Source organism: Dipodomys merriami, unplaced genomic scaffold, assembly GCF_024711535.1.
Source record: "Dipodomys merriami isolate MVZ:Mamm:240054 unplaced genomic scaffold, mDipMer1.0.p SCAF_112, whole genome shotgun sequence".
NCBI classification, from domain to species: Eukaryota; Metazoa; Chordata; class Mammalia; order Rodentia; family Heteromyidae; genus Dipodomys; species Dipodomys merriami.
Genome location: NW_027202405.1, coordinates 285,473 through 299,323, shown reverse-complemented (window position 1 = coordinate 299,323; position 13,851 = coordinate 285,473). Strand labels below are relative to the sequence as shown.

Genomic DNA, 13,851 nt, shown 5'->3' with positions numbered 1-13,851 from the left:
TTTTTAAAAAAAACAACTGTGAAACATGGTCAAAAATAGGGAAATACTTTTTCAAATCCCATTAACAAGTAGGAACTCTTAAGTTTTAAAATTGATGTTTAGATATGAAGATACACGTGCATAAGAGACGTTCAAATGTCAAATTGTAGTTGGAAGCCTATCAGCAATGTTAGCACTAAGGCTACGTTGACTCACATGCTGTCTTTTCTTTCATAGCGAGAGTCATGTGATGTTGGCTGTAGCATTGCAGAAGGTGCCCACGAAGATCAAGTACTAGGTAAGGAAACACACTCAACCAGTAATGAAGCCTCCTCTTCAAATATTCTGGCTTCTACATTTCAGTAGAATAAAAAAAAAATTAATAGAGAGCTGAGCACCAGCGGCTCATGCCTGTTATCATAGATACTCAGGAGGCTGAGATCTGAGGATCACAGTTTGAAGCCAGCCCATGCAGGAAAGTCCCTGAGACAATTAGAGATAAGCTGGAAGTAAAGTTGTAGCTCAAAGTGATAGGGTGCTAGCCTTGACTGAAAGTACTAAGGGACAGTGCCCAGGCCCTAAGTTCAAGCCCTGTGACTGACAAAGAAAAATCAACAACCCTTCCCAGTAACTATGCAATATTAGGTGGATAGTGTAAAATTGTTTTAATGACTTGTTTATATAATTCTTTTAGAGTATGAGTATAATCAATGCTTTATTTTAATTTCTCATCAGCTATGGAATAATGTCTATGTACCACTAGCAAATGAGATGTGCTAAGTCTAGATATGAAAGCATTGGAGACAGATGCAAATGGCTCATGCCTGTAATCCTAGCTACTCAGGAGGCTGAGATATGAAGATCATGGTTTGAAACCAGCTTGGTCATGAAAGTCCATGAGCCTTATACCCAATTGACTACAAAAAAGTTGGAAGTGGTGCTGTGTTTCAAGTGGTAGAGTACTAGCCTTGAGCATAAAAGTTCATTGAGTTCAAACTCTAGGACCAGCACATTGGAGCATACAGACCCTATCTTTAGGGTTTAAAATCTTTATTGTCATTATAAAGGTGGTGTACAGGGGTATTAGAGTTACATAGGTCAGGTAAAGAGTAGATTTCTTTTTATTTTTTGTCAGTCATGGGCCTGGGTGCTGTCTCTCAGTTTTTCAGCTCAAGGCAAGCGCTCTACCACTTGAGCACAGAGCCACTTCTGATTTTCTGAGTGGTTTATTGGAGATAAGAGTCTCACAGCCTTTCCTGCTTGGGCTGCCTTTGAACTGTGATTCTCAGATCTCAGCCTCCTGAGTAGCTAGAATTACATGCATGAGCACCTGGCGCCCAGCTAAGAGTACATTTCTTTTTGGACAATGTCACCTTATCTTTAGGTTTTTATTTTTTTATTTTTATTTATTTTTTTAGTTTTTTTTTTATTGTGAACATACTGTACAGAGGGGTTACAATTACATGGGCAAGATAATGAGTACATTTCTTATCAAGCATTGCAGCCTCCTCTTTTGTTTACCCTTCACATCCCTTCCCAGCCTCCCCCCCCACCCAATCCCCCCCCCCCCCCAAAGTTGTAAAGTTCGTTTTCGACATGACAACTTGTACTTCTCATTGTTGCAATGGGTCTTTAGGTTTTTATAATGAATCATTTTGCACACGAGCTAAGACTTCATTTGTCACTAATGCATCTGTTACCTCACCCACTTACTTATGGCTCTGTTGTCTTATTACATATTAGATTTTAGATTGTTCATGTCCTTTTCCACATGGTAAGAAATGATAATAGCCAATAACATACTAAAATAACAAGAGATATTTTTATTAGGAATTTTTGTCAGATACTGTTCCCATTAATTTATAAGAAGCAGCTTTTATCTTCAGAGATATAAATCCTATTCAACAGAGAAGAAAATTGAATTGGGAGAAAAGAGGGAAGTAATGACACTGTTCAAAAAGTAATGTACTCATTACTTGACCTATGTAACTGTAACCCCTCAGTACATCACCTTTGCAATAAAAATAAATTTAAAAAATTGAAGCATAAAGTTTACATGTTTTCTTGGGGTCCGATAGATGATAAGAGATTCAGCTGCTATTGCCACCCAGCTGTTTGACTGCAGAACCTTTCTTTGTGTGTGTATGCTCTTGTTCTGGGGCTTGAACTCAGGGCCTATGTGCTGTCCCTGAGCTTTTTTTTTCTTTTCCCCTCAAGGCTAATGCTTTGCCACTTGAGCCACTGCTCTTCTTTCAGGTTTTCAGTGGTTGACTGGAGATAAGAGTCTCATGGACTTTACTGTCTTAGTTGACTTTGAAACCAAATCCTCACATTTCATTTTCCTGAGTAGTTTCCTGAGCCACAAGCACCTGGCTACAGAACCTTTCCATAAACATGCTGCCATGCCCCAAAAGTACCTTGTCCCTTTCAACTCATTCCATTTGACTATCTTATTTTAGAATAAATATACTTTTATCTCTGATTTTCCATATGTATCACCATAGCTTTGAAATGTATCTATGTTCAGCTATGAAATTTACATTTACTTATGCTTATAAAACTGGTTTTCTATTCTGCCTTCAATGTGTCTCATGGCTAATGCCTACAAGTTTCTTTCCTTATCTGTTGTCAACCTTATATTGAACCTCTCTTCCAGGGGTCTGTAGCATGCATCATAAAAAATGGAAAAAAGTAGAGGTGCTTTGTTTTATATAGTGGTCAGGGCCCCAAATGAACTGCTAATACAGAACTCAAAGGAGAAGGATTGTGTCAGGCTTTTTTTTTGGCAGGTTGAGCTCTCAGATAACAATGACTTTAGTTTTCCTGGATTTTAGAGTATAGACTTTAATTCACTATATGTAATGATGAGAATTGCATTCATTTTCATGTAAAAGAATGAATTCCTAGGGATTTGTATTTCACCATTCATTTCAATCTCCCTAACAAATCAACCACATTTTTCTCAATCTGTATAGTATTTTTTTCCTGTTAAATCTAAAAAAAAAAGTAAGAATTACATTAATCACATCTTTGGAAAAATAGAAAAGCTGAAATAAGATAAACTTTATTCCAGTGTATTTAATTAATACTGTATCCAGCAAATAGCACCCAATAAACATATACCACAAATTATCATGTCTCTAACGTTTAGAAGTCATGACATATTTTGTAATACAAAAGAGCAGAGTACAGAGTCTTTTGCATGAAGACAATAATGGTGTTTCTTTGGCTTTTGATGTTTGGAATTTGAAGACATTTTCAGGATAATTGCAGTGCTACAATAATTATTGCAGTCACTCTAAGCCTCAGCTTTCTTCAGCTGTCATTGTAGATGTACTGAATTTGATAACGCAGTAATTTGATAACGCAGTAGTTTTGTACATATACCAAATAAATTGTTGAAAAGAAGAGCAGTGATAGTAGAATTATAGTATAAAATTTCAAAAATACTTTTGGGATGATGGATGGTTCTTCTATGCCACAGACATGCTTTTGGCACCTGCTTCCCTTGCATGTAAAAAAGTGATGCCCTGTCAGCCAGGCGCTGGTGACTCACGCCTGTAATACTAGCTACTCAGGATTCTGGCTGAGATCTGAGGATCACCATTCAAAGCCAGCCGGGGCAGGAAAGTCTGTGAAACTCTTATCTCCAATAAACCACCAGAAAACCAAAAGTGGTGCTGTAGCACCAAGTGGTATAGGTCAGGCCCAGAGTTCAAGCCCTATGACCGACCAAAAAAAAAAAGAGAAAGTGGTGCCCTAAGATAAAACCGAACGGTCTCAGCACCTTCCACACTACCTGCCTATAAAAAGAAAAGAAAAAGTCTGCCTCTAATATGTGCTTCTGTTTACTATGCAGGTGGGTTACTACAGTAGGAGAATGAATGTACAGGGCTGGGGCAAGAGGGCACACTCCATCCTGTTCTGTTCAACAGGAGTGTGTGGTAAGTGAGATATTGTTTCCTCTCCAGAAGGCACAGAACTTCCTTCAGCCCCGTTTGCATCTTCCATTGGAAGCCATAGTGTGGCACTGCGATGGAAACCTGCTAACATCTCTGGAGTAAAATATATCATTCAGTGGAAATATGCACAACTTCCAGGCAGCTGGACTTACACAGAGGTATGCAAAGTTGCCTGCTTTTCCTTCCTTCCTTCCTTCCTTCCTTCCTTCCTTCCTTCCTTCCTTCCTTCCTTCCTTCCTTCCTTCCTTCCTTCCTTCCTTCCTTCCTTCCTTTCTTTTGTCATGGGGCCTGAACTCTGGGCCCGAGCATTGTCCCTGAGCTCTTCAGCTCAAGGCGAGCTCTCTTCCACTTGAGCCACAGCACCACTTCTGGTTTTTGGTGATTAATTGGAGCTAAGAGTCTCACAGACTTTCCTGCCAAGGCTAGCTTTGAACTGTGATCTTCAGATCTCAGCCTCCTGAGTAGCTAGGAGTATAGGCATGAGCCACCAGTGTCCGGCTAACAAAGTTGCCTTTCTATTTTAACAAAGACTGAATTATTTATATTACATATAACAGCAGTGTCCTCCCTTATAGAAGATTTAGATTTCTGAAGTTTCAATTAGCTGTAGTCAATTGTCAAATATTATTGGGAAAATATATTATTAGCCGCACCTCAATTCTTTCAGTACAAAATCACATGATCATTCATCTCATTCACCATTACCTGTCCCCCTTCCCATAGTGACTTTATGTGGATGGAGGGCAGGAAGAAGATTCTCACAGGGTTTTATTCTAGTTTAGAAGTACTGTGTTAAGGTAGTTTTTCCAGATTACCAGTTTTAGGAAAATATGAGCAAGATTAGAATTTAAAATAGTTCTAAGACACCAAGTATATTAGTGTGTCAAATTTTAAGTGCCAAATAATTGAATCCTTAATTTCACTAATTTGAGGAAGGAGAATTTCTGGGTGAGTTCTGCAGACTGATTTCTGGATAGTTCTGTATTACCTTGTGTGGTGAGATCTTGGTGGCTCAATCTTCAAAAGTCCACCCATCTTTTGCAACTTAATCTGTGCTCTTCTGTTCCAATGAGTTGGAGTGATTCAGTAAAAGCTGATAATTAATTTCTCATGGATCTAGACTGTGTCCAAGCTCTCATACATGGTGGAATCCCTACATCCCTTCACTGAGTACATTTTCCGAGTGGTTTGGATCTTCACAGCCCAGCTTCAGCTTTATTCTCCCCCAAGTCCCAGCTACAGGACTCATCCCTATGGAGGTATGGCATGCATACATTGTTTATGAAATAAGAACATTATGTCTCAGCTCTGGTTTAGTTTGTTCTTGTTTTAAATAAGGAAATAAATCTGCTGTGAGCCTCTTGGTAAGTTACAGGGTCATTCTGGCTGCTGTATAGAGAACGAACTCTGGGGTGTGGGCAGAAACAGGGAAATCTGGGAGGAGGCCATTGTAGTGACTCAGGTGCGTGGTGCCAAGAGGTGATAATGGATGATTTTATATTCATTTGTTGAGGCAAATTTTAGACTTTTTCTTACCCAGGCTATGAACTTCTTTGGCTGTGTAGCAATGAAATCTGTGAAAATATTTGGCTCCTTTCTTACCTTTTTCTTGGCAACTTGGTTATTTTCCTCACTTAATCTACAAGTATTTCTTAAGCAGCTATTGTAGACCAGATATTGTTCTAGAAACTAAATTCCTGACATTCTCGGAGCTTTATTTTGAGGGAAGATAGGCAGGCCAAAGATTAAGTACAAGTATTTGTTTGGGGTTGTGAGAGGTCCAATAAATAACATTTTTACTAGTCCAAGTTCAAAACTAATGAAAGAAAAAATTGTGAGAGCCTATAGATAAATGCAGACTACCACCATTATCTCTGATGAAGATTATGTTGGATAATATGACTTAGCTTGAACAAAACTGAGATGAATTTGCTAACTCCCTAATCCCCATTTTTGTCTTGAGAACAAGCAATGTTCTTTAGAGAAAGCTTACTTTTTTTTTTTTTTTTTGGTTTGCTGTGGGGCTTGAACTCTGGGTCTGAGAGTTTTCCCTGAGCTCTTCAGCTCAAGGCGAGCGCTCTACCACTTGAGCCACAGCACCACTTCTGGTTTTCTGGTGGTTTATTGGAAATAAAAATCTCACAGACTTTCCTACCTGGGCTGGCTTTGAACTGTGATACTCAGATCTCAGCCAGGATCCTGAGTAGCTAGGATTACAGGTGTGAGCCACCAGCACCTGGCTAAGAGAAAGCTTAATTCTGCTGATCAGACAGTGCTGGCTTCTTGTGGATTGGGAACTAACCTTTCTTTTAAGACATCTGATTTACCATTTCCCTTAGTAGAGAATCATGGTGCAAAAGCTACTGACAGCATAGGTAGCTAGTTACCTTTCTCTATGGGGAAATCTAGGGCTGGGTAAGACACACAATAGATTCATGGGGAGATATGGCATGATGAATAAGGAAAGATGTCATTAACCAATGAGGTATAATTTCATGTAGGTGTTGGTGCTAAGCAGGAAAAGTGATAAAGAATGCTTGAGGAGGAGACCTATCTCATATGGCAGACTGGTGGGAAAGGCCTCTGTGTTCAGAAAAGATGATATGCAAATATCTTTGGAAGGAGGTTTCCAGGAAGAAGGAAGTGAGCTAGCTGAAGAGGAGGAGTTGAGATATGACAATAGCCAGAGGCCCCGTAATGTATAGCCACAATGTTTGTGATGTCAAGGTGAAGATTTTATTCTAGGCATCGCAGCAAGAATTTGGAGAGTTATAATCAGGAAAAGGTCTGGCTCACTTTATTTTTTATTTTTCATAATCAACAAAATTATCTATTTAGAAATTACTGGCATAGGCAGAAACTTTTTTTTTTTTTTTTTTTTTTGCCAGTCTTGGGGCTTGAACTCAGGGCCTGGGCACTGTCCTTGAGCTTCTTTTGCTCAAGGCTAGCACTCTACCACTTGAACCACAGTGCCACTTCCAGCTTCTGTGTATGTAGTATAGAGGAATCGAACCTGGGGCTTCATGCATGCTAGGCAAGCACTCTACCACTGAGCCACATTCCCAGCCATAGGCAGAAACTTTTTGAAGATACTCCCAGGGGCACAGCAAATAGGAGAGACCTGACAAATGTGATTGAATCAAAGTAAAAAGTTTCTGTGCAACAGGGGACATGGTCACCAACCTAAAAAGGCAGCCAACAGACTGGGAAAAGATCTTCACCAGCCATACCTGCAACAATGGCCTAACATCTTAAGTAACAAGGTGGCTCAGATATTTTGAATTTTAGTGTAGTTGTTGAGTAGAGAACAGATAGTCTAGAACAGGGCCCAAGGCAAACATGGGGGCAGTTTAGGAGTCCAAGCAAGTGATAGCAGTAGCTCTGGTTATGATGATCATGGTGGAGGAGGTATAAAGATTTGATATGTATTTTGAGGACATGGCTAATGGGATTGCAGAATGGATTTGGTGAAGAGGATAAAAGATCTACCTTGATAACTTAAATTTTCAGTCTGAATATCTGAATGTTGGCATTTATTGAGATGTAGGCAGAAATTTGCTAGGCAGAAATTTTTTTAAAAAAGATCTATTTTAGCCAAGTAAAATTTGAGATGCTTTTCAGATAACCAAAGGTGCCAAGGACACAGTTAATTTATGAATTTCAAACTTAGGATCGATTAGAGAGATCTAAAATATAAATGTAGAAGTTACATTAGAGACATTTGGACAATTGTTGCATCTTGCCATGTAGGTGACAAGTTGTTTGAAGTGGAGCAGATCTTGTCTGAGTGTAATCTTAATGTGTATAGTGTTTTGTTTTTGTTTGTTTGTTTGCTTGTAGGGCTTGAACTCTGGGCCTGGACACTGTTGCTGAGCTCTTTCACTCAAGGCTAGTGATCTACCACTTTGGGCCATAGTGCCACTTCAGGTTTTCTGGTGGTTAATTGGAAGTAAGAGTCTCATGGACTTTCCTGCCCAGGTTGATTTCAAACCATGATCCTCAAATCTCAGCCTCCTGAGTAGCTAGGATTACAGGCATGAGACTCCAGTATCTTGCTTCTAATGTGTTTTTGATGACTTTCTAATTCAGTGGAATGTGGCTTCTCCTCTCCTGTTCCCAAAAGTGACTCAGTACACAGAGCTGAGTTGTAATGAAAAGATGTTTATATTTGTCACACATGAGAGTTTGGGAAAGACTGTATCAGAGAAAAGGGAGAGACTGATTAGGAGGCCTTTCTGAGGGGCTGGGAATGTGGCTCAGTGGTAGAGTGCTTGCATCACATGCATAAGGACCTGGGTTCGATTCCTCAGCACCACATGAGCAGAAAAAGCTGGAAGTGGCTCTGTGGCTCAATTGGTAGAGTGCTAGCCTTGGGACAGTGTGCAGGCCCAGAGTTCAAGCCCCATGACTGACCCTCCCCCCCAAAAAAGGCCTTTCTGAGACATCCAGTGTGAGGGCTGAACTGTCTTATTTCTGCCAGCTCCATGGCCAGCAGCAATATAGAACATTTGCCACAAGTATTCACTAGGAGAAAAGGCTAGTCAAGGACAGAGTGACATGAATGCCTTTCTTTTTTCTATGAAGAGAGAATTCAAGCATATGGTTTTAGGTGGCTGAGGTATGGAAAGTAGGTAGACGACCGCATAGAAGCCCAGCTGTTAGATCATTTGTTTGCCTTTTTATTCTGTGCCACTTTGGTGGCACGTAGCACATAGAATGAGTCAGTAAATGCTTCATCATTTAATTCATGCTCCTTTCAAACTTTCTGAGGGTCAAGTGCCACTGAAGTTCAGTCAAGGCTAGATTCCCAGGGACTTTAGTGGTGGGGCTAGTAAGAAAGGTCATCAGAGCTGGTGGTAACAGGAGGGAAGGAGATCTGTCTAGTCGAATTCCAGCTTATCTGAGCCCACATCTCCAGCCGCAACCAGTCAGGCCACTGCACAGTGAGTGAAAAGGCCCCAGGTCCTGCCTTTCTCAATTCATGTTAATTATTGACTCATTGCTCAGCTTCTCTTCTTCTCTACCTGCTTCCATCCCACGATCGAATTCATTTAGGTTTCTAGAGATTTCTGACAAGTCTGGGTGTAGAATATTTATTCTATTTGTCTGCCTTAACATTTCATTTCAGAAATTAATTTCATGAACTAGAAATGAGGAAAATAACATTTCAAAAAGTCTTTTGGATAATGTTAGTACATAAATGGAATATTTTAAGACTGGGCATATGCATTTTTACCACCTTATTGTTATTATAAAGTGGTATAAGTGACAGGTGTACAAAGTGGTACAGTTACATAAGTCAGGTAATGAGTACATTTCTTTTTGGATAATGTCACCCCCTCCCTTACTCTTTTCCCATCCCCATCCACACGTTGTATAAGTTCATTTCAACGTGATGTCTGGTGGGTACCGCTGCTGCTTTTGTTCATCCTTTGTCCCACCATTTTTGTGTAACCTTTACCTTTCCAAAGACAGATAAACAAAGAAGACAAAAAGCAAAGTAAAGAAAAACAGCAACAAAGAAAAACCTATCTTGTTTCCATTTCCTAGAGTTCATTTTGATAAATATTATTTTATATGACCAGATGTACATAAGCATTGCACTTTTGTGTTCCACTTCTGTTTTGGTCTCACTGTATGTAAATGCCTAGAGTCCTGTATAATTTATTGTGCCCCAGTGTATTTTCATATGTTTTAAATATTAATAGAAGTATTGTTGCTGCAGTTAGCTCTTTAAAAATCAGGTCCTTTTTTTCTATTCTGTTCTTGGATTGTAAAACATGTACATTTTTATGCTCACTATATCATCCTTGTCTCTTCCAGTTCCTGAAACGGCTCCTTTCATTTACAACATAGAAAGTTCAAGTCCTGACACTGTGGAAGTCAGTTGGGCTCCACCTCAATTCCCAGGTGGACCTATTTTGGGTTATAATTTAAGGCTGATTAGCAAAAATCAAAAATTAGACTCAGGGACACAGAGAACTAGTTTCCAGTTTTATTCTACTCTCCCAAACACCACATACAGGTAAGAATTTAAAGTGGCACACAGAGAATTGCAGTTAGCATGACTGAAGGCAAGTTAAGTGTTGAAGAAATGTAGCTGAAAGGTAGATTAAATATATCTTGATCAATGTCACTGACTGTGCTGTTGAGTCAAAGTTGAAGTTTATTTCAAGCTTCTATGTTTATTAGATCACACATGGCCAAACAAAATTATTCTCAACTGTTTCTATTATATTCAAGGATCCTTATAAATATGAGTTAATGAAGTCATAAATACCACAAATACCATTCTTATTTTAACTCAACATGAAAAAAAATTAAGGTGGTAAAACTTGGTTAACGGTATCTTTATTAACCACTAGAGATTATTTTATTATCATTAGCTTCTCTGGCATTAACTAAGGGCCACCTAAATTAGGGGAGAAATGGGGGTCATGCAGATAGCAGAGTTCAGTTTTTTGACCTCAGCGACCCTGAACTGTTCTGTGGGGAATGTAAACAAGGATGTGATGGATGGTCATTTTAGTGCTGAGCGGTGACACTCAGTAACTAGATATATGCATTACCACATCTTCCTTTAAATAGAAATGTCATTGCTCCATCTGTTTGTATCTCATGTTCACACTATGCCATGTGAAACACATCTCTGCAAATTGTTTTTGGAACAGGTTTTCTATTGCAGCAGTCAATGGAGTTGGTGAGGGGCCAGAAGCAGAATCTAATATTACCACTTCATCTCCAGCAGGTACTGCTCAGGGTTGCTCCTTTTGTGACACAGGAACAAAGGATAGCCAGGATAGGGTCAGATTTCAGTGGTCACCAATCAACTGGTAGACCTCAGATCCTCTCTTTTCTGTATTTGCATGATATATTTTTTAATAACTTGATAAATTTTCAATGCATTTATCTGTGATGGTCTTGGGATTGAACTCAGGGATTGGGTGCTGAGCTTTTCTGCACAAGACCAGCACTCTACCACTTGAGCCACAGCTCCACTTCTAGCTTTTCTTTGGTAGTTAATTAGAGATAAGAGTCTCACAGATTTTCCTGCCCCAGCTGGCTTTGAACCATGGTCTTCATATCTCAGCCTCCTGAATAGTTGGATTACATGCATGAGCCACCAGCACCTTGCTTGAGTTTTCAATATAAATATAAATATTTTAAAAATAAAAAGGAGGGCTGGGAATGTGGCTTAGTGGTAGAGGGCTTGCCTAGCATGCATGAAGCCCTAGGTTCATTTCCTCAGTACCACATAAACACAAAAAGCCACAAGTGGCACTGTGGCTGAAGTGGTAGAGTGCTACCTTGAACAAAAGAAGCTCAGGGACAGTGCTCAGGCCCTGAGTCAAACCCCAGGACTACAAAAAATAAATAAGTAAATAAATAAAAGATTATATTGAAAAATTTCACATTAGGATTTAGGTATGTAAAAAAAAAAACAGAAAAAAATTAAGGATATTAAAAAAGTGGCTCCAGCCGGGTGCTGGTGGCTCATGCCTCTAATCCTAGCTACTCAGAAGGTTGAGATCTGAGGATCTCGGTTCAAACCCTGCACAGGGAGGGAAAATCAGACTCTTATCTCCAATAAACTACCAGAAAATTGGAAGTGGTGCTTGGCTCAAGTGGTAGAGTGCTAACTTGAGCTGAAGAGCTTAGGGACAGCTCCCAGGTCCAGAGTTCAAGCCCCATGACTGACCCCACCACCACCAAAAAAAAAGTGGCTCCAAACCAATCCTAGTTTTCAGTTGAAATCATTGGCCTGTGGTTTGTAGTTACCCAGGAGTTATATAATCACCTGTCCTAACCCTTAATTTACATGATCAATTTCCATTTAAGTCATATCATATATGTTTTAAGTCTTCTTAATGGCTTTATATCTGATGAACTTTAATATTATACACTGCCACTTTGTTATATTTAATCTGCCAAATTATATTTTGGTATTTTTCTAAATAGTTTTTTTAGGGGGAGTCGATGACTTTTATTTTTTTTTCCTTTTTTCAATTTTTATTATAAAGTGATGTACAGAGGGGTGACAGTTACATAAGTCAGGTAATGAGTACATTTCTTTTTGAACAGCATCACCCCTTTCCTTTTTTATTTAGCTTTAGAATTTTAAAAATTGCCTTGATTGTTTGAGTGCTTATTGTATTCATGAAAGAAGAAATGAAAGTGCTTTCTAAGACAATTAGCTTTTTTTAATTGGTAAAGAATGTTGAGTACCATTCAAGGACTCAGAGTTCCAGGAGTCTGTTTTCTATTTTCATCAGAACTTCATTTGCTGATCTGACCATCTTTTTCCACACCTCTGCCAGTGGATATTGAATGTCATCTGTCACCAGTCTTTAGATTTTTTTGGCTGTTCCCAGACTCCAGGGAAGAAGAGGCATGCTTATTATGCAAGAAGCATGTCCAAAGAGCAAGTTAAATATAGAGACGTGTTAAAATTGTTAGGTGATTATTGCATATCAATTATCAATTGTCCCCAAAGTGTTTATCACCTATGGATTCTACATCAGTCCAGTTGAAAAGAGCTTTATGTAAGCCAGGCACTGGTGGCTCATACCTGTAATCCTAGCGAGTCAGGAAGCTGAGATTTGAGGATCACGGTTCAAAGCCAGCCCGGGCAAGAAAGTCCATGAGACTCTTATCCACCAGAAAACTGGAAGTGGCGCTGTGGTTCAAGTGGTAGAACGCTAGCCTTGAGCTGAAGAGCTGAGGGACAGCGCCCAGGTCCAGAGTTCATGCCCCACGACCGACAAAAAAAAAAAAAAAAAAAAAGAACATCATGTAGATTTCTGCAGCCCTTAAATTTCATTCCTAAGGACTTTCCTCTTGCCTCAAAGAAGTATAGAGGGCAAGACAGAGACAATCATTGTCTGTGTATATGTGAGAGTCCAACAAGCTACTCTGGTAGAGTCTGGACCTTTTCCACCAAGTAAATTCTCACAGCTAGGGATAATGAACTGAGCTCCTACAGGGGCATAGATACTGAGAATTGTTATTTTGGGGGTTCTTAAAAGCAGGACACATGGGTCTTACTTGAATGCTATTGTATTTCTTACTCTTCATCATGGATTATTATTAATAGTTACTAATGTGGACTGTACAACAGATAAATGTCTTATTATCTTCAGAGAAAACTTGCTCAGCAGTCTCTTTTAAGTTCCATTTTCTTTGATTTGAAGAATTGTTATATTTTTGGTGTTAGTGTGCATTTAATATGCCTGTTTATAACTTACATCATTTTGCAGTTCAAGAAGAGGAGCAATGGCTCTTTTTATCCAGAAAAACTTCATTAAGGAAGAGATCTTTAAAACACTTAGTAGATGAAGCACACTGCCTTTGGTCTGATATTATATACCATAATATTACAGGTCAGTATAATAGAGAAAAATGTTCTTTATTGTTAAAAGAAAGATGAAAAAAATTCTGCAAGAAATATTTCTAGAGTAGAAGGATATTAAAAAAATGGTTTTGGATCTGAGAAGGGATGTAGTTCAGTGCTAGAACATAGTTTAGCGTGTATGAGTCCTTGGGTTTAATCTCCACTACACACACACACACACACAAACACACACACACACACACACACACACACACACACACACACACACACACACCAACAACTCCCAACCCCTTACAAAACAAAATCCAAATCTTTTTTTCCTGATATTTAAAGAATATGCTCTTAAGAACATTTGTACAAAATACCATTTAAAGTGAATTTGGGGAATTTGGAAGAATATTTTCTGCAAAAAATACCACCTTTCTTTCTTTTTTTTAAATTTAATTTTATTTTATTTGTGAACATACTGTACAGAGGGGTTACAATTACATGGGTAGGATAATGCGTACATTTCTTACCAAGCATTGCAGCCTCCTCCTTTGGTTTACCCTTCACATC

The 13,851-nt window shown here is 39.0% G+C and overlaps 1 protein-coding gene across 3 annotated transcripts in view; it reads left to right on the top strand.

Moving 5' to 3' along the window:
* Ros1 (ROS proto-oncogene 1, receptor tyrosine kinase) overlaps positions 1-13,851 on the top strand; it is a 97,999-nt gene that overhangs the window by 14,465 nt on the left and 69,683 nt on the right. For all 3 annotated transcript variants that reach the window (XM_070015310.1, XM_070015311.1, XM_070015309.1), the window contains exons 5-10: positions 217-277; positions 3,951-4,099; positions 5,062-5,200; positions 9,765-9,966; positions 10,613-10,689; positions 13,199-13,321. In XM_070015310.1, the coding sequence (XP_069871411.1) occupies positions 217-277; positions 3,951-4,099; positions 5,062-5,200; positions 9,765-9,966; positions 10,613-10,689; positions 13,199-13,321 (751 nt within the window). The remainder of the gene's footprint in view (positions 1-216; positions 278-3,950; positions 4,100-5,061; positions 5,201-9,764; positions 9,967-10,612; positions 10,690-13,198; positions 13,322-13,851) is intronic.